This window comes from Spermophilus citellus, assembly GCF_964194105.1.
Source record: "Spermophilus citellus genome assembly, chromosome: 3".
In the NCBI taxonomy this organism is placed as follows: domain Eukaryota; kingdom Metazoa; phylum Chordata; class Mammalia; order Rodentia; family Sciuridae; genus Spermophilus; species Spermophilus citellus.
Genome location: NC_138184.1, coordinates 4,990,330 through 5,018,178, shown reverse-complemented (window position 1 = coordinate 5,018,178; position 27,849 = coordinate 4,990,330). Strand labels below are relative to the sequence as shown.

Here is a 27,849-nt window from a genome sequence, read left to right as displayed (position 1 = left end):
AGTGTGTGCTGAATGAAGGCAACCAGATCCTGCTCTTCTGGAAGCTGGGCTTTCTGCTTGTGTCCCAGGGGAGGCCTCAGTGGGGGTCATATCCTGTCTTCCACCTCTCCCACAGCCTTGCTCACACCAACCAGCGACCACAGATGATGCCCTTTCCTCTCCTGGCAACTGTGTTAGACTGCAGGAAGCTCTGGAGGGCAAGGACAGCACTGCCTCTCGGCTCTGTTGCTGGCCAGGGCCAGGGCACCTGTTGCTGCTGTAATCCTCTCCACCTCAGGCCTGCCCCACTCAGAGCCCCTTGTCCATGACTGTGTAAATACACTTTATTTTCCATCTTTCTCGCCTGGGAGACATGTGGAGTGTGAACAGGCAGTGTGCAAAATGGTGGTGGGCAGTGTGGGTGGCATGTGGGACAGCCCCGCAGGTGCCTGCCCTGGTCCCCAGGCTTGGTAACACTGAAGAGTGGGTGACCAGGAAGGGGGTACTGAGCAGGGGTCCCCGCCCCAGGATGTGCCAGGGAGATTGCTTGTGATGGTACTCTACTCAAGGCTCCAGGAGCACCGAGGGGGTCAGCCCTGACAGTCAGGAGGCCCCGGGTGGGACTTGGAAAGGGTCTGGGGGGGCATCATTGGACTTTGGCACCGTTCTCAACTTGGGTTCAGCAGAGACCGGAGGAGGCAACTCTGCTGGGAAACTCCACCCATGGGCCTGACCCTAGCCTGAGGGTGGGGCTAGGGCCACAGGAAGGAAGAAAAGTGGATGAGGCTGAGGAATCTCAAGGAAAGAGTCCCCTTCCATCACTGGCCAAGACAGGCGATGCCAGTAATTCCCAGAAGACGATGGGGGGCTGGGGAGAGGGATCTCTTTGCTTCCTTATAGCTTCTCTGGCCCCAGAGAATCAGGGAGATACTGCCCAGGCTTGAGCTGGCCCCTGCTGGCCACTCACACCCCAGGTGGTCCTTTACATAAGGGGGGACTTTGGTTTCTGCTACAGGGGCCACAATGCCTGCACCAGGCAGGAAAGCCTAGCCTGGTCACCTGTCCCTGGCAGCCAGGAGCTGGATGATCAAGGGTCACTGTGTCCTGAGGGCATCCTCATGGGGTGCTAATGTCCAGCCCAGAGCTGCCCCTCTTCCTCAGGCCTCTTCTAGCTCCTGGGCCCTTCCCAGCAGGGCCGCCCTTGTTTCTGAAGGAAGCCCACTCATCCAGTCCTGCCATCTCTTCATCTCCGCCCCTGCCCTCAGTGTGGAGGGCACACCTTCCAGGTAACTGCTCAGGCACCACCCGTGGGACACGGGTACCACCAAGAAGGGTAAACACTGCTGGGGAGGGAGGGCCTGCCGGGGCCCTGCCCTCTACGTGCTGCCTCGCTGAGTCGGCCCTGGGGTAGGCGGAGCCGCCGAGGTGTGGAGTTCTTAAGTGCGTGTGCGGAGCAGCAGGCGGTTGACTGCCTCGCGTACCGAGGCTGTGGCTTCCCGGCTCCGCCGCGGGGAACCGGGTCTTAGTTGTCCAGGCCCTGGCTATAGGGCGCGGCCAGCTCATCTGCGTCACTGTCTGAGCTGCCCTCGCTGTCCTTGGCGGGTCGCTCCAGACGTCGGAAGAAGCGCGCATCGCGCGGGGACAGAGGGTAGAGCGCGTCCTGTAGAGCAGCGCCCACGCCCACGCCGAGCAGCTCCTCGTCTGACGACGGCAGCGAGTCCTCATCCAGGTGCCGGGCCAGGCTCAGTCCATCGAAAGCCAGTGGATCCTCGAAGGGTGGCGGGCCCTTCAGCAGCCGCACCTGGGGCGGGGACCGGCGCGCTGGAGGCGTGGGCCGATGTACCCACGCAGAGTCCAGCTGCCAGGCACCCTCCTCCCCCGCCCTCCTAGAAGCATCCTTCTTACTGCACCGACGTCTGGCCTGTCACCGGTATTCCCGAACGCTCACCTCCGCCTTCAGCTCCTCAATCTGGTCCTTGAGCTCACGGATGTACTGCGACGAGTCTGAGTGGTTCAGTTGGCCCTGAATGCGGCCCTCCTCCCTCTGCGGGGAGGGCCAGGGCACCTGCGGTCAGAGTAGGCAGGGCCCGGCCCCCAAGTCTGACCTCCACATCCCCGCCCGGAACCCCGCTCACCTGGATCTCCAGCTCCGCGATGCGCTGCCTCATCTCAGCCACCGCAGCCATGCTGTCCGCCTCCCGCAGACGCACGGCCATCACCTCTTCCTTGCTCTGGGGATGGGAGAGAAGAGGCGGTCAGGGGGGCGGTGAGGGCTGGGGCAGGGCCGGGAGGGCTGGGCAAGGGACGGCACCTTGCACTCCGCCTCGGCCTGCTTGCGGCGGCTCTCGCTGAGCTGCGTCTGCAGCCCCTTGTTCTGCGCGGCCAGGTACTGCAGCTTCTCCTGCAGCGCAGCGCGCTCGGCCTCCACGCGGTTCAGCAGGTTGCGGTGGATGTGGTCCTAAGGGTGGGAAAGAAGGCGGGCCAGCGGGGATCACTGCCTGGCCAATGGGCACCAACACCAAGCACCCTCCTCCACGTAGGCGGGCTTTGGGGCCGAGCGCCCACCTGGGTTTCAAGTTCCACCACACGCTGCCGTAGCTCGCGACCCTCGGCCAGGGCCTGGGCCTCACGCAGACGCACGCTCATCAGCTCGTCCTGGAGTTCGCCCAAGACCAGCTTCCGTGGGGACTCCTTCCAGCGGCCGCCTCGGGACAGATGCGCCTGGAACGGAGTGGAGGGTAGGGGTGTCCGTGTTCAGTCTGTGCTCAGAGGAGACCACAGGCCTGGGTCGCTGGCCTTCCTCCAAGGGCTGCCAGCGGGGGCGCCTGGGCCGCTCCCCGCTCACTGGACTCTCACCTGCCAGGTGTCCGATAGCTCCTGCAGCTGCAGTTTCAGCTCTCGCGCAGAGGCCACCGCCTCGCCCTCCCGCACCTTGAGCGCCTTCAACTCCTCCTGCAGCCGCGCCACGTTGTTCTCGTCAGGCAGGGAGCTGTTCCTCTGCGGGGAGAGAGGCCATCAGAGCCTCAGGCAGCTGAGCCCAGAGGACTGCCGGCCTCTGGACTCAGCTGGGGGAAGGGTGGCACCCTGGACCATAGGATACTCCGGGAGTAGGAATCAGGTGGATGGGAAGAGACCTATCTAACCCGGGTCAGGGATCTTCATCCCTAAAAGGCTGCCATACGAGTACCTGCTCTCTCGTGGGGCTGTCCTCTGCCCCCATAAATTGTGGAGTCTCCTTAATGTTATTACTGAACACAGCGGGTAGACTCAGGGAGCCCACCTCAGGGCCTATAACCAGACCTGGAATCTGCCCCAGCAGGGGCTGAGAAGATTGGGTGGGCAGTACCCTGTGCTCCCCAGGCCGGGCCAGAGGGAATACACAGACCCTCTACTTGGGAATAAATGGGCTGAGGACCAGCCTACATCCTGTCCCAGCATCCCCATGGCTCAGTGATGGGGATTTGTGCCCCAGCATCTTGGGCCAAAAATCCTGGACCAGGTCCTCTCTGGCCCTTGTTTGTGTCTGGGTGGGAGGCAGGGCAGCAGGATCTATGGGATGCAGGTTTCTCTCCCATGTGGAGTGAGGTAGGAGGGGAAGCCCTGCTCTGGGCTGGAGATGGGGGCCGAGAGGCTGATGGCTCCTCACACAGCGGTGGCAGAGACATGTGGGGGGGGGGGCTCAACAGTGCAGGCTGCAGGGGGCGGGCACAGCTCCTGCACCATGTGAGTGGATCCTGGCCTCTTCCCTTCCTCTGGCAGCTTGTGGGAGAGTTGAGTCAATTCAGAAAGCAGTTGAGGAGGTGCAGGAGGCCTGATGCCCCCATCAGATAGGGCTGCAGATAGGAGAACGAGGGCCCCAGTGTGTCTCCAGGATAGTGTCTCCAGGCCCTCATGTGGAGACCATGGTGAAGAGGCAGGTGTCCAGTGGGCCCAGAGGACCCTGGGTTCAAAAGAGGCAGAAGCTGCCTCTTCCTAGGGTCTGGTGTGGGGGAGCACCCAGGCTTCCCCTTTCCTTCTTTTGTGTGTCCCCCAAAGCTTACTCAGGACCTTCAGCCCCTTCCCACCCAGTCGCACCTTCTCCATGTCCAGAACCTTATCCTGCATCTCCCGCAGGGCCCCCAGTGTCTCTGTCTCCCGCAGCCGTGACTGCTCCAGCTCTGTCTCCAGGTGGGCCACAAAGTCCTCAGTGAGGCGTGGGTTCTCCTGAGGGAGGCAGAGGGCTGTGTTGGTCCCCAGCTGCAACTGGGGGGTGGGGCATCCTGGCCGGAACTCTAATGCCCTATGACTAGGAATCCTGTCCCTGGGGTAGCAAACTGGCCCATCACATTCTCAGGAAAGCTACACAGGGGGTGCTCTGAAGGGGTTTTACATTGCTTCAGGATCCCTTGACACCATGGGGCTCTGATATCCTTAAGTACCAGTGGCCCTTCCTTGGCCTGATGGACTCCAAGCCCCAAGTGGTGCCTCTGCCAGGCTGTGAAGTGCCTCGTCTGGGCCACTTCCTCTTGCTTCTCTTTGGGCCTGGAGACATGGCCCTGAGCCTCACTCATCTCTTGATCCCCGACAAAGTGGGAGCTTAGAGAGTCTGGCTGGGGCAGTCTGGTTCTCAGAAGCCTTGGTGCTGGGGTCCCTAGAAAATCTCAGGATGCCCCCAAGTCTGGGCAGCTCCTATAAGAGGGGCCTCTGGGTACCCCCACTCTTTATACAGGAAGGCCAGGGGCTGAGGCAGGGCTGATTTGAGTCCTGAAAGCCCTGCAGAGTGGCGAGTGAGGGCATGGTCTGGACCACCCTTGGCTCCTGCAGCTACCTGCTGCTCCTGAAGCTGCCTGATAGTGCTTTGCGCCTTCTGCAGGTCCTCCGCTGCTGAGCTGCACTGCTGCCGCACCACTGCCAGCTCCCGCTTGATGACATAGTTCTCCTCAGCCTCCTGCGCCCGTGTCACCTGCCCCTGAGCACAGTGAGGATGGAGGACGGTGATCTTCTGTTTCCATCCCAGACCCTGCCTCGGGCCACAGAGAGAGGCCCAGAGAGGGTGAAGGAGGGGGGAAGTGAGAGGGGCAATGCTTCCCACACTTGGAGCCTGGGATGGGGTGCCCACTGTGGCCTAGGGATAGGCAGAGGCTCAGAAAGGATACCAGGAGGAACCTGAGAGGAACAGATTCACCCTCTACTTGTCAGGATCTGCCAGCTGAAAGTGCCAACATTCTCTTCTCCTTCCCAATTCTGTCTCTTGGCCTCTGTCCCAGGTGAGGAGAAAGTAGCCCTTATCCAGGATCAAGGGCACAGCAGGAGCTCTACCAGTTCATGCTGAGCCCTGGTGGGAGGGTGGTATTCTGGGGACAGTCAAAGCCCCAGTGGCTCAGAATTCAGCTCCCCAGAGCCTTCACTGGGCTGGGATGTGGGATAGGCCAGGGTCAAGGCCTGGGGGCCTCTGCTTGCCTGGGGTAAAGACCCCACTTTATACTTTCCCCCAACCAATTTGGGCCCCCCATTCCAGGCTGTGCGGAAGCTTCCAGATAAAGCCATTCGAGATGAAGTGGCAACAAAAGCAGGCAAATGAGAGAAGGTAGTAGGCTTGGCAGGTAGGAGGAGAGAGGAGCAGCGTGAGAGCACAGAGGGTGTATGGTAAGCTCAGCGCAGTGACGCACCAGGGCCTGAAGCTGATACACTCTTACAGTCCCGAGCCCAACTGGGCCCCTATTGTGTCCCTCCAGGAGGGAACTTTCTATCCCTGTGTGTGTAAGTTCATGCCAAACATACTCAGACTCTCCCCCACACCCGTGTTTCTCTCACTTCACAAGCCCCCATCCAGGAAAGCCTGTCTTCCTAGAAGTGAGCCCCAGCTGCCCCCATGCACTGTGCCATGCCTGCCCCTTTGCCCCCAGAAATGGCAGCAGCCAGGGAAAAGGTGGTTACTGGCTGTCATGTACAAGGACCAGGGAAGGGACCAGGAAGGAAACTGGAGAGGGAGACAAAAAGCTACAGTACCTGGATTAACCTATCAGCCAGAGCAGCGCTCTCCTACCCGGCGGGCGGGCGGGCGAAGGGGGTTCCGAGCGACAGGGGGAGGAGGCAGAGCGGAAGGCACAGGGACAGGAGAGGGGAGAGACACACAAGAACCACTTGTCACTAATGCCATGGACTATCTCTAGAAGCAGGGGAGAGAGGAGTGAAGACCAGAGAACCAGCAGGAGAGGACCAGAGGAAGACCAAAGCCAGAGCCAGCTCCATCCTGGAGAGGGTTTGTATGAACAGGAAGGCCGGGGCTAGCCACGCTGTGGGGGCTACAGGGCTGAGGCCGACAGGAACCTCAGTGCTGGTGATGTCGGCCTCACTGTGAGTGAGGTGTCCTCCAGAGAGGTCTGGGACGGGAAATGCATTTTCATTTTGAGGGAGAGCAAGAACGGAGGCTGTGGGGCAAGAGCAATACAGTCCTATCTGCCACCAACTCACTCCCTGTGGTCAGTGGAGGGTCAAGTGAGGACAAGGGAGGAGTAGGAAGTGGGGGCCCTGGTGCTGGGGCTCAGATAAGCTGCCCATTCCACCCGCATCTTTAATGTGTCAGGGGCCAGGGTCAAGGCCAAGGTGCTCCATCACAAGTGGTAAGACTGCCCCCTCCTCCTTTCCATCTCTTTTCCTTCCTTTCTTTCAAGGGCGAGACTTCCAAATTACAGGGTGGGGTATCTTGTGGCCCAGGGATGGGGCTCCTTCCTCAGCCCCACAGTTCTGCCTCCTCTCCTTCACCCAAGCTGCCCAGGATTGCTGTGTTTATAGTCCACAAATTGTGACTCAGCCCCAACCCCAGGGTTAATCATGAATCAGGATCTAAGGTGAGGTTTCCCCAGAGATCCCAGTGTTAGGGCAGCTCAAGGTTAGGGAGTTTAAGCCACTCTTATTGGAGCAGAACCTGGGCTTGGGCCTAAAGTCTGCTGTGCCCTGTAAAAGTCCTGGAGGGTTTGGTGTCCCAGCTGGAGTCTGCACCTCTCACCTTCTCCAGGGTCTCAATCCGCTGTTTCAGGAGCCGGTTCTCTGTCCGAAGTCTCTGTGGAAGGGGAGAGAAAGCACATCAGAACCTGCCTCCCATTCCTACACACACCCCCATTCAACTATGGAGGAGGTTGAGGTCAGGCCCGTTGGGGGCCAAGCCACCTCCAGGCAGGACAGAGCCAGCATCTTATGTTCTGGGTCAGCAATTTCAGAAAACAGGGTCCATTCTTATTCAGAATGGTCCATTTAAAAAACATTTTAGGGGTTGGGAATGTAACCAGTGGTAGAGTGCTTGCCTATGATGTGTGCATTCAAACCCCAGCACTGGGGGATTTTTTTTTTTTTAACAACTCTTCAGTAAAAACAACCTGAGCACTTCAGTAACTGTGTTTGTGGGGTAGTCAGCACCCACATTCTCTTCAGAAGCCCAGCCCATGCTTGGATCTGTCAAGGACAGAGTCTTGGAGCTGTTGGGTGAAGCTGTTGAGACAGCCCCATCCTCCCTGCTTTACCCCTGAGCTAAGTTCTCTGGGACAAGGCCCTCTCACAATTTGGATCCTGTGTGCTGAACACGCAGGCTTCCTTCAGCTCCATGGCTACATTTCCAAGATCTTTTGGAGACCTGCCCTTGCTTTTGCTTTCCATTCTATGCTGAAGGATCCTGAGTAGATATTTGTAGTTTTAGGTTCCCCCATGACCCTCTGGGAAGCAGGTGACATTGACATACATGTTGTATCTAGTCTCCCCTGCAACGTGGTGAAGAAATAATTTGGATCTGTAGATGAAGGAGGGTCCTGCCTTGTTGTGGGTCACACAGAACATTTTCTGGGTTGCTTTTGGGGAGAAATGGTAACAGAAATACCTAGAACATTTCCAGGAAGCAACTGCAATCAATAATTCATGGACTTGATGTTCCTGACTTATGTCATGGTGGGGAAACTGAGTCAGAGAGGGCAGGGTCTTGCTCACGCCTACCAGCATGGCCAGGCCTGAGATGTTTCAGGCATAGGGTCAGGACCTCTGGGCCCTGGCTTGCTCTGCTTTCTCTGGCCTCAGCCTGGCACTGCACCAAGCAGAGTCATCCCTGGGGCGGGGGTGGGGGTGGGCAGGCTTATCTATAACTCCTCTTTTCTGCTTCCTCCAAGGTAAAAATGAGCAGAAGAATGAGTGAGCAGTATGTGAAGCTATCTACTTATCATGGGTTTACATTTTTTTCTTTTCTGTACTTCATGATGCTTTGACATCTGAAACCTTGCTAATTCCAGAGACTGACCCCTCCAGGACTAGTTAAGTCCTAAACAGATTGCATCTTCCACATAAAACCACCCAATCCAGAGCCCAAACCTGAAGTCACCTCCTTTACACATACACGTGCACACACACACACACCAAGCTAGTATTTCCCCATCCTAAATTACCCCAGGGCAAGAATGGGAACAAGAGGGATCACACCTGCAGGATAGAGCTGCAGAGATCATTCAAACTGCCTAATGCTGAGGCTGCTCACACTGGCCTGTCCTACCCTGTGGTGCTCCTGCAGAAACCACATCCAACACTCTAAGTCACGCTGTCCCCCTCACTCTCTGTGCTTCCTGACAGACCCTGGTTCTAGCCCTTATGTGCCCAATCTGGCATGGCCTGCCCCCCTCCTCTTTTGGAGCCTCTTCTAAAAGCACTTGTCTCTGTCTGCTGTCCTGCCTTATCCGGTTCAAACAAATCCCTGAGACATTTCAAAACAGCTAAAGGTGAAAGAATGGAGGGCAGGGCCCCATGAGAAGGCCTCTCAGATTTTTCCAGCCTGGCAAATGGATCAAGGGTCTGTTGTGTCCTTGTTCACTGCTGGGCTCTCAGTCACCTGATGGGAGTAGGATCTTTTCTGTACATGACCAAGACCAAAACACGTTTGGACTGGTGCATCAGTCAAGCTGCCATAACCAAGAAAGGGGGATGCTCAAAACCCCAAACACTGAAATATTTCTGGAAACCATAGGAACAGGCTGGGACAATGATGCCTTTACTGCTTCTCAGGGATGGGTGGCAGGTGACCTGGAGTCTGATCTAGGTCTGCCCCTGCCCTATCTTGCAGATAGGGCCATAGAGACTCAGAGAGATGAATTCACCTGCTGGGGTCACACAGCTGGTCCCTGGTGAGCAGGGATTTGAACTTGGTTCTGCAGGACTCCCGTCTCAATCACTGCATAGTTCTGTCCTTGAAGAGGGCAGAGCCAGTCTGTGTGGGAATTTGTATCCCTGTCTGTCCCTAGCATTGGGCCAGGGGCCTCTCACTCTTGGTTGTGACTCTGGTATACAGCAGATACTCAATAAATGCTTGTTGAGTGAATAACTAAAATCATGGGTGTGAGGATGAAGCAGAAAAAGGCAAGAGGGGGCAGCCTGGGCTCAGAGGTTTTGCATGCTCAGGGAACTCACTGACCTTGAAGGGGCTGGTGGGCTGGACACCAGGGTACCAGTTCCCTGTGTGGGCACCCACACACACCCTGGCCTACACACCCTAGCATCTGGTCCCTGCCTTCCTTGGCTCTTTTCACTGTCCCCAGCCCTCAGAAGATCCCTCACTGCTCCCTCAGGATGATCCCCCTGCCCACCAGGTGAGACTCTGTCTTAGGCCTTCTGCACTGGACTCCCTGGATGGCTCCCCGGGACCCCTTGCCCCTCCTCCCCTGCACATTTGCATCCAGAGCACTCTGTAGAGTTCACACTATTTTAGTGATTTATTGATGGTCTCCCCACGACACAGGGGCCCCACGATGGCACGGACCTTGACTGTCTTGTTTACTCTTGTGTCGCCAGTGATGAGAACGTGCCGGCTGGGGCAGGCGCTCCCACGCCGGCCTGGCAGGTGAAGGAAGGGGCAGGTGGGCAGAGGAAGGATCATCAGAGCCTGCGGCCGTCCGCCAAGGACGGCCTGATCCTCCAGTGCACTGGGCAGGGCCGCCCTCTAGCGGCCAGCTCTGGAGGTAGGAGGGGAGCCCCCAAGGACGCGGCCCTGCCCCTCCCCCGGGCCCGGGCCTCACTTTGATCTCGATCTGCTCCTCCATCTCCTTGCTCTTCATGGCTGCATACTCCTTCTCCAGCCTGCAGAGGGCGAGGCCAGTGTGATCACTGCTCCACCCCCCAGGGACTTTCCCTTCCCCTCCAGCACCCCAAAGTCCTGCACCAACCTCTTCATCTTCTTGGGGTTGTACTTGACCTGGTAGGCCTTGAGGACCAGCTTGTCTGGGCAGCTGTCAAACTGGTGGGGGATCACCCTCTGGAAGTACTGTGGGGACACAGGCGGTCACCGCCACACAGGCCCTGCCTCTGAGCCCTTGTTGCGTCCTGCTGCGTGAGGCATCACCGTGTCCTCAGCACAGGCCTGTCCTGTTGTAGCCGCTCAATCAGTGTTTGTGGAGCAAACCAGAGGCTAAGAAGGGAGGGCTGGCCTTCCCCCACTGCCTGCAGCCAGGGCTTCAGTTTCCAGAGAAAATCAGACTTGGGAAGTGCCTAAGGGTGAAGGCTGGGGGGCGGGGGCAGTCTGAGCACAGGGACGTTAATGGAGGAAGCGGGTAGGCATGCTGGGGCCCTGGAGCCTCTGCAAAGGGTTAAGGTAAGCCTCAGTGGACACAGCTCCTGCTCCCCAGCCCAGCTGGCCCCCTCTGGCAGTTGCGGACAATGGTCGCTCGTGTTCCTGGACACAACCGTGGCCTTTGTGCATTCTTCCCTGAAGCACCAGCTGGAGGATGCTGGGAGGGGGCAGGGGCCTGCATGATGGGGAAATGGCCATGAGAGGCAGGTCAGCCATTCTCTAGGCAGGGCCACCAGGGCAGGCTGGGGCAGGGCAGGGCAGGGCAGAAGGTTGCTCCAGGTGCCTTGCCTCTTCCTGTGCCCTTGGCTGGCCAAGGGGCTGGGGACCAAAGCCTTATGGTTTGGCCAGGGTTACTTTGCCAGCAAGCTTTGGGGACCTGGAGTAGCAGGAGGGAGAGGGAGGGACCTCCCAGGGCTCAGCCTGGGCCTGTACCTTCCTCTCTTCCTGCTGCCAGGCTGCTGGTGCTAGATGGTGTCTGACCCTCCCATGTGTCTGACCCCTCCTACCCACCTGCCCTCCTGGCCTACCTGGGACATGCCCTCCATGTCCAGCTGCATCAGCTCCATCTGGTTCACCTGCAGCAGGGCAAGGCCCACCCGGAACACGATCTCCAGGCCCTGCAATGTGGCCGCTGTGGCTGTGAGCCTCCTGTCCTGGCCCACAGGAAGCTCAGTCCCTTCCCCAGGCTCTGGCCCTTCCTCTGCCTGGTCTGTGGGCTGCTTGGGGTTTGTTTCCAGGGTGGGGTGTGACTTGCTGCATCCTGAGTGGCCTGGGTGGAGTAACCTGCAGGGCCCTCACCTCGTACATGAAGATGTCGAAGACACGAGTGGCAACGGGCAGGGGGAAGGTGGTGAGGAAGAGCGTGAGGAACCAGGACGAGGCGTACATGGACGTGTGGAAACTCTGTGAGCGGAAGTGGGTGTTCAGGTCCGGGAGCTGCTCCTACACGGTGGGGAGGCCCAGAGGGCATGGTGAATGGGTGCTGTCCACACCCACCTGGCTCCCTCCCACTCAGGGATGCTGGGCTTCTATTCCCTGGCTTCTAGGAAACTTCCATGACCAGCCTAGGCAGCCTGTGGCTCCCCTCTTCAGTACTCCCTGGCCACTGTGTTTGGGGGTGGCCAAACCCACCCAGAGTTTGAATAGCATGAGGTAGGGTCAAAGGCAGGGGTGGCCAAAGCGGCAAAAGCTACAACACGTGGGACCTGACTGCTCAACAGCAGCTCATGGGGTCTCTTGACCACCACACAGGGAGCTTCTGGGACTCAGGAGGTTAGGTTAGGTCACTTCCTAAGGTCATCCAGACGTGGAGGGGCTGTGGTTCTAGCTCAGTGGTGGAGTGCTTGTCTAGCATGTGTGAGCCACTGGGTTCGATCCTCAGAACCACATGAAAATAAATAAAATAAATGTATAAAAAATACATTAAAAAAAAGAGGTGAAGCCCATGGCCCCTGGTCAGAGCTGTCATAGCTCACATTGTGGAAGGTGACTTGCTGGTCGCTGTGTCCACCCATGGCCCCCAGCATGCAGCCCTGTGTGCAGAATGTTCAGGGAATGCCTGTTGGATTGGCCCAGTTTCAGACTGTGGACAGTGGCAGACCCTGAGAAACTGAGGCCGGAGGAGGACCCTGGGCTTCCTCCTAGAGGAGGGGGTCTCTGAGCCCAGGATTTAGACTTCTGCTTGGCTGTGGGAAGGCTCAGTTACTCATTCTAGGGTGGGGGCTGCTTCTCAGGGTGGGTCCTCCAGGCCCCAGAAATGGGGTGCTCAGCTCACCTATTGCACAGTCCCCCTGCCATGGGCTTCCAGAGCAGGTGTGTATGTGTGTGTGTGTGTGAGAGAGAGAGACAGGGAGGGAGGGAGAGAGCGCACTTGCATGCGTGAACACGGCAGCTCTGTCTGCCGACCAGGAGTGGGCCCTTCGGGACTGCTATTTATAAACAGAGTTGTCTGCAGCTCCTGGTAATCAGCAGCGGCAGGCAGACGACACTTTCCCTCCCTCTACCACTCCCAGAGTACACAGGCATGGGCCCACGGGCCCCGTGTGTCTGTTGAACCTAGTGTCTCCTTGGGCCTCGGCACCTCTGGGAGTCCCTGGTGTGAGTGGAAGGTCCCTTCTTTGACCCTCCAAGCAGCTTTCAGGGCAGTGCCTTTGGAGCCCATGGTCCTCATTCTGCGACTTCTGGGCATGATTTCTCAGGCTTAGAATTTTCAGTCTAAGAAATTCCCTGGGACAGCCTAGGATGGCCACCTGGCTGGGGCTCCCCATCCTCCTCACCTGCAGCATGTATTCAAACTGGTAGATGCACAGCCCCAGCTCAGCCATGCTGGGCTTGAAGAGCTCCCGCAGCCGGTATTCCTGCATCAGCCGCACGAACACGCAGAAGGCCTCCTCCTCAGGCATCTGGGGGTTTGGGCGGGGGGCTCTGAAGGTGGGCAGGGTAGCAGCAGGGGCATGCTTGTGGCTCTTGGCAGAGCCCTGGTGTACCTGGGGCCTGTTTCTGTTCCACTTACATTTAGTGGACACTGATACCCAGCTATCTGGACCTGCCACACAAGCCACTGGTAAACAGGGTCACTGTTGTTTTATGGAGGGGAAACTCGAGGCTGCAGTCTCGAGCCTCAGCAGAGTAGCCTTGCTAGAAACAGTGGAGCTGACCCAGATCGGGCAGCTGCCAGAGCCCATGTCTCACCCACTGGGTGGAGACACCCTCCTGTCTACTCCCAGCTGTCTCCCCTTCCCCCCGTTCTAGGCCTATGGTTTCTCTGGAGGAAATCCCCAGGTCCCATAAATACCACAATGGCTGATCTAAGTCCCTGGTCTGAGGTCTCTCCCGGTCCAAACCTGGAGGCTGCTTTTCAGGCCCCTTTCTCTATCCTGGACTGTACAGTGTCAGGACATAGCCAGGGCAAGTGCCCGGAAACTCTGTGTCCACCCACAGGAGTTTTGGCTTGGGAACTGTAAAAGTTCTTGGGTGGCTGGAAAGGAAGGCTCTGACCTAGGAGGTCGGTGGATAGAGAGAAAAGCCTGCTTGTGTCCACCTCCTGGAAGTGCAGCCCGGGGAGGGCCTGGTCCCAGGCTACCTACCTGCATGAGGAGCAGGCCTACAATAAAGGCGCTGCCCTGGCAGTAGCCCACCTCTCGGTCCACCAGGGAGTATGCCTGGAAGGGAACAATGTGGGGTGAGTGCAGAGTACCTCTGGCAAAATGGGTCCATGTGGGGACTGCCCCTCAGGTGGCTGCGGGCTGCTGGGCCTCACCTTCATGACGTTAAAGAGGACCTCCTGGCCAAGGCTGTCTTGGCCCTTGAAGAACTCATGCTCTGGGTAAGTACGTGCAATATCCCTGCGGATCAGCTTCTCGCACGGTGAGGACATCTTGAGTAGCTCTGAGTATTGGTTCTTGACTGGCATGTCCGTGGCACTGCATAGGAGCTGCCACACAATGGCCCGGAAGTGGTGCGGGATGCCCTTGCGGATCAGCTCCTGCCACAGAAAATGGCCGGGAAGGGGAGGCTGGGCTAGACTCAATCCCAGTCCAGCTCCTCAGCTGTTGGCTTTCCCACACCTCCTCCCATGGCACAGAGGTTGCTGGGCACTGTGCACAGTCTGCCCTCGCCCAGTCGTGGATACTAAGAACAGTAAGCAAACAGCCTCCTGAAGCACTGAGGCCTCCCTGTCCTCACGCCAGTCTATACATCTCTATTTCTGCCCCTTTGCCAGGATTTGGCCCCCTGGTACTACCTCATAGCTGAATGACCCCACTGCCCCCGCTGCCTGTCTGCCCAGGAGCCCAGCCACCCCCCACCCCCCGCCACCTTGAGCAGCTTCTCTTTCCGGCGCCGCCACTCTTCCCACTCGTTGGCAATACGGCCCCACAGGATCCATGTGTCCTCCTCTAGGTGGCTCAGGTTGGAGGAGGCTGAGGAGCTGGACACCAGTGAGGAGCCACTGTTCCGCCGCGAGCCATTCATGGAGCGCATGGACTTGGAGTCGGCTTCCAGGAGCCTGAGCAGGAAGGGCCAGAGGTAAGGTGACTCCCTGGAGACAGGGATCCTCTGGGGAACTCACACCCTCCCCTGGGGGGAGGTCTCAGAGGACACCAGGCACTCAGTCCATGTCATTCTTGCTGAGCAACCTTGGCCAGTGACCCAGCCTATCTGAGCCATGGTCCGCAAGCACTAGCCCCAGAGAGACTTCCATTTGTGTGTTCTTATTCGATGACAGGCACTGGCTGAGCATCATGTGAGTGTGTATCATTAACTCTCAGACCAGCCCTGTGGAGCAGACTTGGGGATGATCTCTACTTTAGAGGTGGGGTGTAGACAGCGAGCCCTGGCTGAGGGCACCCAGCCATTGAGGAGCTGTATTAACTCTGCGTTTCTGGTGCTTTGACAGCTGGGCCTTGTGTACCCTGGAGGGAGAGAGGGATGGTCCCTCCCAGGGATAGCAGTTCCTAGAGATAGAAAATGACCTGACAGCTAGCAAACCAAGCATATGGTTTTCCTATGCAAACCAACCAACCCAGAGCCCACACCCCAACCACTTCCTCCATCAGGCTCTCACTCTGTTCACTATTCACCTGCCCACATCACCTCCACGCCAGGTTCTAGACAACTAGGGACAGCCTCACCTGTCCTTCCCATTGAGACCACCATAGAGGCCCATGGCCCACATTCTCTGCCACCCCAGCTCTCTCTGCCTCCTGATGGGCCCTAGTACTTTCCCTGAATGGTTTGGTGTGCCCCCTCCTCTTGGGAACTGTGAGTTCCAAAGTACCTTTTCAGTGGCCACGAGGTCCTAATGACTATACCTGAACAATGACAAAGTGGGCATTCTGGGCAGGAACTGTAGCTCAGTGACAGAGTACTTTCCCAGCATGTGTGAAGCCCTGGGTTCCATTCCCAGCATCACACACACACAAACCCCACTCCAAAAAGTCCCCACATTCTAAGACAGGGGAAGGATGGTGGAGAGGAGTACAGCTTTAATGTCTTCTGAAAATGGCTCGGTTAATGAGCCAAACTCATTTGATCTCTTGAAACCTTGGTCTCCTCATCTGAACAGGGGGACATTGGGGTTGGGAAGATGAAAGGAGACACACATTGTGTCTGGTTGTAGCTGTTACCTTGCACAGCATGGGCCCGGCTCCGAATGTGAGGGGTCCTGAGAACTTCTGCAAGGTGCCCAAGCTGTACCCTGAGGCCCCACCTTGACCTATAGGCCCCTACTCACCGGTTTTGTTCTTCAAGCTTGGCCAGCAGCTCCAGCTCATCAGGGCTGAGGTTCTCAGAGTCAGAGGTGGGAGAGCAAGTGGGGGCTGACAGGGCCTCCTGGGATGAGGAGTCGGGGCTCAGAGTGGGGCTCGCCATGGTGGGCAGGCTCAGCAGTTGAGAGTGGTGCCACGTCACAGCCCTGTCTGGGGGCCGAAGATGCATATAGTCGGCATTGGAGGGGGGGGTGTCCACACTGCATGCTGGCTCTGGGCCAGGTGAGCCTGTGCTCCCCTTCAGAACACTTCCTCATTTCTGCCTTCCTACTCTGGCCTGCCACTTGGTGCATCCCTGGCCCCTAGATGCCCCAGCCCAGCTGATGGCCAGGTTGGTTCCTTCTATTTTGGACCTTGGCTACAGGGATCCCTGCCAGACCGGAGCTGTCCTGCTGATCCTACGCATGAAGTCCGAGGCTCAACTTAGTACCCTGAGTCTGTGGCAGGGCCTGGGGCAGGTTTCATATTTGAGGTCCTAAGGACCCTGCAGGAAGCTTGGGGAACAGAAGACATTGCTTTGGCAGCCCTTCTTGACAGTGGTCTCTGTCCCCTGCTGTGCCTGCACTGGGAGCCCTGCATCAGCATGTGACCTTCCCCATCTCATCAACCAAAGTGGGCTGCTGGCACAGCCACAACATTTATTCTCCACTGTTAATTGTCTGGCGCTGCTGATGGCCGGAAGAGCTGACTCCCTCAGGGCTAGGAAGCCAGTGACGCGTCAAAGTGCTGGGAAACTGTGTCCTGGCAGCCACACAGCAGCATACACAAGCTCTGATGGGGATCCTGATCTTGGCCTGCCATCTTCCTGGGGTGGTCTGCTTGGCCCTTCTGGGGACTTCAAGGACACTGGCCTTTTTACCTTCTGTCAACCTGGTGAGAGGCAAATTAGCACTGTGCTGAAAACCAAGGCTCTGGGTTCAAATGGACCTGTGTCTGAAGCCTGGGTCCCCCTTTACCAGCGGTGTGACCTTTGGCCAGCCATTCCTCTTCTCTGGTCTGCAAAGCCCAAGATCCTACAAGACCTCCCTCAGAGGGTGTCTGTGAAAACCAAGTGTGCTGTGGCACATGAAATGTTAGAACAGTGCCCAACACTCAGTGTTCACCCCATAAATGTCAGTCAGTACCATCCATCCTGGGGCCAGGGCCAGGTTTCACTGGGAGCCAGGCTCCTGGGTTTTGCCATGGACTGTGTGGGGGATGCTGGCAAAGTTGGTATCTCCCAATAGGAAGTTCCCAGGGTCAGAAATGGCCCTGGTATGGAAGGCAGAGGGTGGGAACGGTGTTCCTTCTGTCCAGCCATGTTTCTTTCTGTTGAGCCAGTCCAGTACCCAGGGTCTGAGAAGATAAGGGCGCCAGGGTGGTGGAGGCAAGACAAAATCTCTGCTCCTGCCTCACTCTTTGCATGGCAGCTTCATGCCCACACACCTTCCTGTGTGCTTTGTCCTGGAGTCTGCTGCCTAGGGATGTCACCTGACCAGGCTCTGACAGCTAGGCCACAGAAGGGGCCCCATGGGGCCCCTGGGGGGCAGTGGGGTACTAAGAGGATTAGAGAAGACCACTTTACACCTGCTGGCCATCCTCAGGTCACTGGGCACCTTCCCATAGCCCAGATTCAGCCCTGGACCAATGTTTAGGGACCGTGTTGGGCTGGACTTCACCCTGGCCATGTACTTGTTTCTGTCCTCCTTCCATGTTGCCCTGTCACAGGGGTGGGGTACACCATTCTTTTTTTCAGCTTGTAGGGAACCCAGAATCCTCCTTCCTCAGGACTGTGGCTTCCCAGGGCTATTTGTTCTAAGCCCTGTCCCTGACAGCCCCCCTAGTCTGTTGGGTGCTAACTCCGGATTTTGATATGTGGTAGGAACCCTTCCATCTCCTGGCTGGCCAGGGTCCACTTGCCCCAAAGACCAAGCCACGGTGTACCACCTAACCAAGAGTTAATCATTCCTCAGAGTGGGCAGTGCGTGCTGTTCTGGGGCCTCCTGCAGAGTCAAAGTCTGTGGCAAGTGGGGCCTTAGACAGACAGGGCTGTGGACAAGAAGTGCTGAACAGAAGGATCTTTCCAGGCAGGAAGAGACTGGGAAGGCAGCACCAGAGCTGGGGGAATGGGGACGAGGTGGTAAGGTGAAGATCAGGGCTGGACTTAGGAAGCAGTGAGAGCTCAGGGAAAGAGCAGATGTGGCTGGGGTGGTGGTGTCAGAGTGGTGGTCTGGGCCCACCTTCTCCCTGCCGAGCAGAAGGGATCCAGACTCAGAGCGGGTTGGTCCTACCTTCCCTCCCACAAGGAGCCAGAGAAAATGGTTTAGCTCTGTGTTTCTGATAAAAAACCCCAAAGCCCAGGGACCACCTGCTGGCAGAATTTGTTCAGCTGTTTATCACATATTAATGTATTTCATACAGGAAATAAAATGTATTAAATACACAGGGATGAAATTTACAGTCTGAGAGGCAGGAACCTTCTGATCTCTCCGGAACTTTTTCTTGACTCATCTTCAGACTCTTTAAAACCACCCAGCCCCAGAAACCATCCTCCTGAAGCCTGAGTGTGCACACAGATACACACATGCTGACACACACACGTACTCTCTCTCACACCACCCATACCCACTCACATCCATATTCATTCACACCCACAAACTCTCTTTCTCACACACACATAGACACTGGGAGGCACATCCACTCACACACACACAACAGATACATACACTTAGGCATACACAAGTACTCATTCGCACACAGAGTTGAGAGTGGTGCAATGTCACAGCTCTGTCTGGGGGCCGAAGATGCATATATTCAGCATTGGGGGGGGTGTCCCTCCAAGTGGGGCCTTAGACAGACAGGGCTGTGGACAAGAAGTGCTGAGCACACACGCACACACACACGCACGCACATTCACATTCACACACTCACATCTGTCCACATATGCCATTCACCTCCCCCCACATGCACATGCACACATACTCTCAGGTATACATGTACTCATTCACATTCACACTTATACACACTCCTACACATGTTCACACTCACACTCTTACACGTGCACACACAGTACTCTCACACCCACCCACACTCACACACACATGAACACACTCCCTGCATCATCCAGACTTTGCCACCCTGGGAGCTGAGTAGGTTTGGCTTGGGGGATGGCTTCTGTTGTCCCAGTCATGTGGCGCAAGCCCTTGTTTCTGGCACTAACTGGGGCTATCTGAGGGCCTGGCACTGTTGTAGGCAGGGGACATGGAGTGGAGCAAGGTGCATGAGGCCCATCTCCATAGGATCTGAAGCCATTCCCTCTTCCCTGCCTGCCCGTCTCTGAGTCTGGAGTCCCAGAGTCTGCGTGCCCTTAACCCCAGTGCTTCACCTGTGCCACTTCAGTCGCCTGAAAGGTGGATCTCAGTTGCAGAGTGGCAGTGGGCCTCCAGACCCTGTCCCTGGCAGCACTACCACCTGCCACACCTCCAGAGGGCAGTCCGCGGCTTCTGAAGCTGAACCAGGACATAGGGCAGGAGGAGATGGTGCTGAGAAGTCCAGATGGGAGGGCCCTTCAACTTCCCTTTCCCTGTCCAGGGCATTTGGATGTTGCTGGTCCCACTTCCTCCTTCCTGAAGTTGCTCTCCCACCTGGTTAAAGAGACAGTGCTCCTGCTTTTCCTCCCACCTCTCTGGCCAGGGTTTCTTAGGCTCCCGTGTGGCATCTCTTCTTCCACAGTTCCTGTGTGGGTCCTGTCCCTTCACATCCTTAGGGATCTCACTCTTGGAGCTTAAATGATTAAATATATATATATATATCCATAATTATGAACCCCTCATTTCCGGTTTTTCCTTTCCACTAAGCATCAGCAAAGATTGCCAGCCCACCTCCTAAAAGCTCCACACCCCTCCTTCATGTTTCTGTTTTCCCCACCAGAGCAAGAATCACCCTGCCCTTTCAGAGTGACAGAGGGAAGAGATCAAGAGATAATCACCCAAACTTTCTATCACAGGTTGAGATAAACGCTAGAAGTATGGAAGGATGGAAAATAGCAAGCAGTTCCTCAAATACTTAAACACAGAGTTCCCATATGATCCAGCAGTTCCCCGCCAGAGGCCTACCCAAGACAATGGAAAAACCTGTTACTATACAGAAGCCTGTACATGAATGTTCACAGCAGTATATTCACAACAGCCAAAAAGGGTACACACCCCAAATGTCCATCACTGGATGAACGCGTCAACAAAATGTGATCCTTCGCACAATGAAATCTTAGTCAGCCACAAAAAAGAATGGAGCGCTGACACTGGCTACAACATGGGTGGACCTTCAAGACATTACTTAGTGAAAGAAAGCCAGGCACAAACGGTCACAAATTTTATGTTTCCACTTAAATGGAATATCCAGAATAGGCAAATCCATAGAGACAGAAAGTCGATTGGTGCTTGCCAGGGGCTGGGAGAAGGGAAAGGGAAATGACTACTTAATGGGTTTGAGGCTTCCCTTTGGGATGATGGAAATGTTCTAGAATTAGATAACGATGATAGTTGTACAACACTGTGCATGTGCTGAAGTCATATAAGTTACATGCTTTGAGGATTTGGGTTTTATGTTATGTGAATTATATCTCAATTAAAAAGATAAAGGATGAGGTGGGCTGGCAGAGGGCCCATTGGGTAAAAGCAAAGTGGAGTAACTCCAGAAGAGGCTGGAAAATCCTGCAGGGGCCAGAGCCTTCCCCTGACTGGCCTGTGGGCTGGGGCAGGAACCTGCTGGGTTTGCATTTTAGGAAGAATCTCTGGACCCCCACATGGACATGCTCTTTGAACCCAACATTCCTGAGGGAAGGAAAGCGGGCTCCTCCTTTCACCTGGGCAGCAGGGCCACATCTGTCTACCCACCCACCAGGCCGGGCTGGGCCTGGGTATTCCCCTCCTTCCCTGTCAGGTTGCAGACAGTCAAAGGCCACAGTGGATCTCATTGGCTCCACCTCTCTAGCCCTGCCACCTCCTGCCTGGGCCCGGGAAACACCCTCCTCATTGGGGCTCTGTCCTATCTGTTGCATCCAGATGGGCCACTAGGGCAATGTGGAAAAACAGTACTAGCTGTGTCACTCACTTGACCCAAACCTTTAGTGGCTCCCTGATGGCAAGGTGGAACCTGGACCTTTTTATACAGGCTGGTGACCTTCCCAGCCACAGCCTCCTGCAGCCCTGCCCATCCTCCAGCTCCACCCCCTGGGCACTCTGGTTTGCTCCTGCCTGTTCTTGCACGCTGCTCCCTGGGACTGGAAAGGCATTCCCAAGACCTGGTTCAAGCATGCTTACCTGTCAACCCTGTTCCCTCCAGGGTCCTGGATCACTTCGCTCTCTCCCTGTAGACATCCACCCCACCTCCACCCAGCCCGACTGGTGTTTGGTGGCAATGACTTCTATACCTGCCTTCCCGCCCTATGGGGTCATAAATGTTTTGAGGACAAAGAGCTATCTATCTTCATTTTCTACTTCAAGCCCCTAATACATTATTCGGCATTCACTAGGTATTCAGTAAACATCTGTTGAATAAATGAAGACAAAAATTTCTGTGCTGTTCAGATAGGTGATCAAGGTCAACGTCAACAGTAACCAGTCATGAGGATATCATGTGCCCTTGATAGGATGCATGGGAAGGACATTCACCTTAGTGCTCTTCCTCCCCCAAACCTATCACCCGACTCTGGCCATGAGAAAAACAGTGGGCAGATCCAGATTAGGGGACACTCTACAAAACACCAACCAGCCCTCTTCCAAACTGTCAAGGTCATCAAAAACAAAGAAAGCCTGAGAAACTGTCTCAGCCCAGAGACGTGTAAGGAGACATGATTACTAAATATTATCTGGGATCCTGGAGGACTCTTAGGATAGAAAAAGATACTAGGGAAATTGAGGAAATCTATAAAATATGGACTTTGATAAATAATTATATATCAACACTAGTCCATTAATTATAATAAATGTACGATATTAATATACAATATCAATAATGGGAAACTGGTTATGGGACATATGGGTACTCTACGATCATTTCAGTTTTTCCATAAATATAAAACTATTAAAATAAACTCCATTTTAAACTCCATTTGTGTGTGTGTGTGTGTGTGTGTGTGTGTGTGTGTGTGTGTGTATTTTTTTGTGGTTCTGGGGATCAGACCTAGAACACCTTATGCATGCTATATCTAGAATTAGATAACGATGATGATTGTACAACACTGTGCATGTGCTGAAGTCACATTGAGCCACATCCCATTCTAAAAATAATAATAAAAAAGGTTTTGTACCAGTGTGGCTAGTAAACAAGGGCTATAATGCATGAGAAGTGCCATACTGAACAGGGGCCATTTGCTGGTGCCTTGACTAGGCCGCAGGGGAAGGAGGATTTGAAATTGGATTTTTCACTCCAGAGCCTTTGTCCTAAACCCACCCACCATGTTGCCGCTTTCTCCACATTTTTATTTTAGAAATTATATACATAAAACAGAGTGCAGTGGGCACTTAGTAAATCAGTCATTATTTTTCAACAGGGAGAGTGAGCGAGTGTGCATGAGCCGTCTTTCACAAAGCATTTGGCATTTTCAGAGGCAGGAATAAAGACCTCAAATTCCCTTTCAGTTTTGGCTCCCTTCCTTCCCTCCCTCTCATTTCTGATCCTTCTTCTCCAATGACTACTGGTAGCACAGATTCAATTCTGGATCTGAAGCTCTGAAAGATGCCACGTGTGCCCAGCCTGACCAGCAAGCAGACCACCATGTCCTGGCTGGCTCCAATCCCTGGGGAAATGGCCTGCTCTAGTGTTCTGGGTCCTCTTCCTTGGCCAGGGATGAACTGCCAAAGGCTGAGTGACCCTGGGAATAATAAGGATGGCAGCTGGAATTCAGAGGTCACTGTCTGCCCTCATCTCATCCCAGTTCTGCTGCTGCTCCATGCTGCTCTGAGAATTTATACATCCTTGCCCTTGGAGTGTGGCTCTCTTGGCTTCACATGAGGCCTCCAGAGCCAGCAGCTAACCCTTCCTTCCCTAACCCCTCTGTGATCTTGGGTACCATGTGGTTGGCCTCAGTTTTTAAAATCTTCAAATAGAGCTAATGTTGGTAGCTGCCTCACAAGTTTTGCTGATAGAATAAATGGGTTTTAACTTGTCTTGTGTTTAGGACAGGGCGTGGCCCATGATTTTTGTTCCCTCTAGATGGAAAGTTCCATGAGGGCAGGGAGTGGAGCTATTTGCAACATTTGCAGGATGAATAAATAACCTTCTCCTGCTTGGCAGGCCTGTCCCTCATGTGGTGACCCTGTTAAGGATTAAATACAGCAAAACTGCAATCATTTATTATTCGTAATAACAGCAGCAGCAGTAGCACAAACCTTCAGGCTAAAACCTGAGGGGTGAACCATTATGACCTGTGGAATCCTTTTAGACCTAAAATAATAATAATAGTAATAATAATAAGCTGACTATCCCATATCCTCACCAGTTTATTTTCTGCTACCATTACAGGTTTATTTCAGGCAAATTTCTCATTTCTCTATATCTTAGTGTCCCTAAGAATGACAATGGAAGAAAATTAAGGCTCTCATCAGGTCTTCCAGGGGCAGGTAAATAAGAGAAGTGGCATCTTGTAAAGGTTCTTGGCTCTTTGAGGCCAAGATGGTGTTTTTGGTTGTTGTTTCCAGTACCACCTATGGATGCTCACTGGGCAGACCAGAGGGAAGGAGTGAGGTGGGCTGCCCTGCTTTTAGGAGCCCTCAGAGGCAGACAGATACCACCTCTCTTCTCTTTCAGAAACAGTTGAGTAGGGAAGCCCATTAATTCCTAAAACCGAACAAGTCTCTGCTGAGCACCCTACACATGCCTTGTACTCGCTTGGGACTCAACTGTGAAAAAGCAGACAAGCACCCTGCCCTCCTGGGAGTTGTGTGGAGACAGATCTCAGTGAAGTGGTCTCACAAGCACACTACGGTATGCTTAGAAATGGAGCTAAAGAGGGGCTGGGGGTGTGGCTCAGGCGGTAGCGCGCTCGCCTGGCATGCGTGCGGCCCGGGTTCGATCCTCAGCACCACATACCAACAAAGATGTTGTGTCCGCCGAGAACTAAAAAAAAATAAATATTAAAAATTCTCTCTCTCTCTCACTCTCACTCTCTCTCCTCTCTCACTCTCTCTTTAAAAAAAAAAAAAAGAAATGGAGCTAAAGAGCAAGTGAATTGTGCCAAACGTGACTTTCAAATCCCCTTCGAAGGGTTGGATGCCTTCCCTAACCTGGGGGGCTTGTTAGTTCTGACCTCCCTCCCTCCTGCAGCCTGTGTTTGGCTTCCAGAGATGCATGCTAGAAACTTTCCTCAAGGGAGTGAGGTTTGCCGCCTTCTCTAAGTTCTTCCAACCTCGGGTCCCTTTTGCCAGGGAGTGCCCCATAGTGTGCGCCCATTGTGTGGATGGCATTGGTGACACCAAGGCCCATTTGATGAAGCCCATTCAACATGGCATGCAGGAAGTCACACATCTCTGAATGAACCACGCTAGCTCCTGCCTCCTGGGCCTCTGTCCAAGCACTTCCGTTGCTTGGAACACCCTTCTCTGCTACGCCTGCCTGGTGACTGCATCCACACGTCACCTCTGCCGCGCCTTGTTGTGCTCCAGGGATATGCCAGGCCCTTTTTCTGGGCTCTTGCGGCAGCACTCTGCACATAATTCTGTCTCATGCCTTTCTATCACAGCAGTTGGACGTGATGGCAAGGGCACCCGCTGGAATCCTGGCTCCTCCAGGTTGTTCGGAGGATTAAATGAGATAATATGCAAATGATGCTTGGCACAGGGCCGAGCACATGGCACAGGCTTGATCAATGTGTGTTTCTGGTTTCAGCTCTCATGCTGGCTAGCACAGCTTCAGATATAGGCCAGGGGCCACATTTACATTCCTTTGTACCCCAGCACCTGATTCAATTCTCTGAAGGGGGTGGGGCTTCACCCATAATGACTGGCATCTACATTCTACAAGAGGAAACTGAAACATATGTTCCTCCTCGTCTTCCTCGTCCTTCCTTGTCCAATCTAAGCACAGACAAAGACACAGATCCATACCCTCAGGAGAGGGTAAAGCTGATTTTGCACAACTCACAGGCTCTCTTTGGGAGCCTTCTTATGTTTTCCTACAGAGTTCATGGTCCAAGGTGGGAAGCCTTCCTACCCTACTGCATTTGTACAAAGTCCCACCCTGGGGAGGCTCTGGAGTTTGTTTCCCAGGTGCCATGTGACCTTCAAGAGTCTTTTCATCCACTCCTGCCTTCAGCAAGTGGAGAGGACAAACCTCTTCCAACCCAAGGTCAAGGGTCTATGTGGAACATTAGGATGACCTGTCAGCAGCCCCCATCTCCACTCTACTCCCCTCAGTCCTCCCTGAGGGTTTCTGCATGGTCACAAATCCCATAGCTAATTATCTCTCATTCTCATTCTTTCAGCTCTTATTCAAGAGACTCCCCAAAATATAGCTTAGCCCTAGAGAGAGAGCCATTATCCAGTGAGGCCAGGGACCAGGAAGGCCTGCGCTAACACGCACAGGTGGGTGACTATCTTCAAAGACCCTACTGTCTCCTTCCACAAAACACCGCACCTTAACCTCCCTGGCTCCCCTGAAGTACAAAATACTGTTCTAAGCACTTAACTACCCATTTTTCAGATGGGGAAGTTGAGTCTCTGAGCCAAGATGAGCATTTTCCTAGGCTGTCCAGAATCTGCTTGTGAATATCCACAAGGAGGCTGGTGGAGAGGGAACTTCTGGGCATATTTATGTTGTTAGAAGGATCCCAAACACTTGGTGACCAGGCTGTGCTGGGGCTGGATTGATCTGGATTCCTCCTAATTCTCTGCAGTCCTAAACCACAGCCTCTTGCCAGTTCTGTGATCTCCTCTCCTCTTTGTCTTGCCTCATCCCTTGTGCCAGGGCCAAGCCACCTGTGATTCCTTCCAAACCACCCGCAGTCAACCGCAGAAGCCCAGGGGAACCCACAGGTGGGACCCCAGGACAAAAGCTGTGAGGCAGCAGGCTGGGCAGGAAGAGCCAATACAACCTAGAAAGAGGCAGGAACATGGGGAGATCTCAGTTGCAGCGGAGAAGACCGCGTAGAGCTCTCCCTCATGCTCCACCCCAGCCTCTTCAGCACATTTTTCCCTTCTGAAAATATTCCTTCACAAAGACCTTTCTGCTTCTGGCAGGTCCCAACCCAGCCCCAGCAGATCCCAAATGTCAGGATAGCAGGAAGCTGTTCTGTTTTGGTCAAACACACTGGTGGTGGGTGAAAGAACTCATGAGGGTTGTCAGGCTAGCCCTGGTGAGCGGCCTGGATGGCTGTGCTGGCTCTGCCATATGAGGTCAGCAGGCCCAATGGGGTCAGGATGCTGGTCCTACCAGTCTGGGCAGACCTTCAGGATCAGGGTCAGAAGCAGTTGGAACCCCTTCCCTCCCCACTGGGGGTGGGCAGTGGTTCCTTTGGGGGCACTCTGTTGTAAGAGACAGTGAGCCTCCTTCTCTTTGTAAAGGGAAAATATGAGAGAGATGGATAGGAGGAAAAGGACTGGGGTAGGTGCTCTCAAGGGTCCCAGGAGACTCTGGGGTCCTGATACCCTTGAGGCCCCAGTGTGGGTGCTGGTTCAGGGAAGCTGATGTGGAGGGCCAGGACATCACTTCACAGTCTCCCAAGTCTGCCTGAGCTGGAGGAGCTGTTGGGGGTTCTGGGCTGGGGGGATACAAAAGGTGTGTAAAAGCACTGAGCAGTCTCATGTGTGTGTGATCCCAAATGCCTGGGTCTGTGTTGGAGCTCCTAAGTTTCTCTGTGTGTGTTGGGGAATCTGTGACCCTCCTTGTGTTTGGGGCTCCCAGAAAGATGGGTGGAGAGGGTGTGTCTATGGGTGGGGAGGGGGGCTGGTTCAGGATATCTATTGGGAGGTTCTGAGCATGAGGGGAGGGTGGATTTCTCAGGAAGCTGGGATATAGATGGGTCAAGATCAGTGGCAGTGTGTGGAGCTATCAGAGTATGCTGGGAGGACCTTAAGGAGTGATTTTTAGGGGTGCCCTTGGGCATAGGGGACTTTAGGGGGAGGTGGACTAGCAAGTTAACCTGAGGCCTATGGGTAGGGGTAGAAATCTCAATTCAGTCGAAGCAAGGATTCTGTAGGGTCAAAAGGGAGGGACAGGGCCCTGAGGCTGGTCTCCTTGGGGAGAAGAGGGGGGCAGGCCAGGGGCAGAAGATAGAATGTCAAGTGGAGGGGCTGGGGGACACAGAGGCAAGGGTCGTGCAGATAGGAGGGGTCCTGAGGGATGGGGAGAGGGTGGGCAGGGGTCCTGGGCTTGTGGGGGCGGTGGTGGGGGGCGGGTCTGCGGAGTGGGGGATGGGGATACCCTGAAGGGGCTCCTGGGAGGGGTCCTGAGGGCCTGTGGAAAGAGTGGGTGGGGGTCCTCGGTCTGCGGGGACCCCACGAGGAGGGGACAGGGTGGGGGAGGGGGAGCCCTGCAGGGGCTCCCGGGGAGGGATCCAGAGGGATCGGGAACGAGGGTGGGCGGGGGCTGGGCCCCGAGGGGCTGGGGCTGGGGGTGCCGAGGTTCCCAGCGCGGGTTCCCGGGCAAGATGGTCGGAATCGTGGTTCGGCCCGGCCCCCGAGGGCCGCAGCTCAGAGCCTCCAGCCTGAGCAGGCGCCCGGGAGGCCCGGCCCGCGCCGCCCTACCTGCGCTGAGCGCGCCGCCATCACCGTGCCGAGCCTCGCCGTCCCGGGCCGCGCCGCCGGATCCCTGCCGCGCCGCTCGCCCTGCAGCCCCGGCCCGGCCCCCTCAGCCGCCCCCCGGGACCGCGGCCGCCGCCGGCTCCGGCGCTGCCATTTCACCCGCTGACAGGAGCCGCTGCCCCGCCCCTGAAAGCCGAGTCAACCAATTCGCCGCCCCCAGATATTCTGGCTCCGCCCACTGTCCAGGAGTGACGGGGTATCTGACCAATCCGTGGCCATTCCGTGAGGAGGGCCCTGGCTACGGTCAGAAGGT

The 27,849-nt window shown here is 55.4% G+C and overlaps 1 protein-coding gene across 5 annotated transcripts; it reads right to left on the bottom strand.

Moving 5' to 3' along the window:
* Positions 1-298: 298 nt before the first annotated feature.
* Positions 299-27,734, bottom strand: EVI5L (ecotropic viral integration site 5 like). 5 transcript variants are annotated; one of them, XM_081287585.1, is made up of 20 exons: positions 27,540-27,733; positions 15,786-15,969; positions 14,369-14,558; positions 13,812-14,036; positions 13,639-13,713; positions 12,829-12,954; positions 11,351-11,494; positions 11,080-11,169; positions 10,149-10,246; positions 10,002-10,062; positions 6,968-7,021; positions 5,968-6,000; positions 4,787-4,927; positions 4,054-4,182; positions 2,836-2,976; positions 2,545-2,700; positions 2,291-2,437; positions 2,115-2,210; positions 1,928-2,044; positions 299-1,780 (listed from the first exon to the last, which is right to left on the bottom strand). In XM_081287585.1, the coding sequence occupies exons 2-20, from the start codon at positions 15,920-15,922 to the stop codon at positions 1,502-1,504; spliced, it is 2,439 nt and encodes an 812-aa protein (XP_081143711.1). In that variant the 5' UTR covers positions 15,923-15,969; positions 27,540-27,733; the 3' UTR covers positions 299-1,501. The 5 variants fall into 5 exon arrangements, with proteins under 5 accessions (XP_081143711.1, XP_081143713.1, XP_081143712.1 ...); XM_081287586.1 differs by having other exon boundaries at positions 300-1,780; positions 1,928-2,023; XM_081287587.1 differs by lacking the exon at positions 5,968-6,000.
* Between the last annotated feature and the right edge of the window lie 115 nt (positions 27,735-27,849).

Bases quoted from the DNA above. Each gene is read 5' to 3' on its own strand.
- EVI5L (XM_081287585.1), bottom strand. From the start codon at position 15,922: ATGGCGAGCCCCACTCTGAGCCCCGACTCCTCATCCCAGGAGGCCCTG. The intron at 12,955-13,638 runs GTAGGTAGCCTG...CCAAACCCCCAG, and splicing joins TAGGCCTGCTCCTCATGCAG to ATGCCTGAGGAGGAGGCCTT. The intron at 2,701-2,835 runs GTGAGAGTCCAG...ACTCCGTTCCAG, and splicing joins AGCTATCGGACACCTGGCAG to GCGCATCTGTCCCGAGGCGG.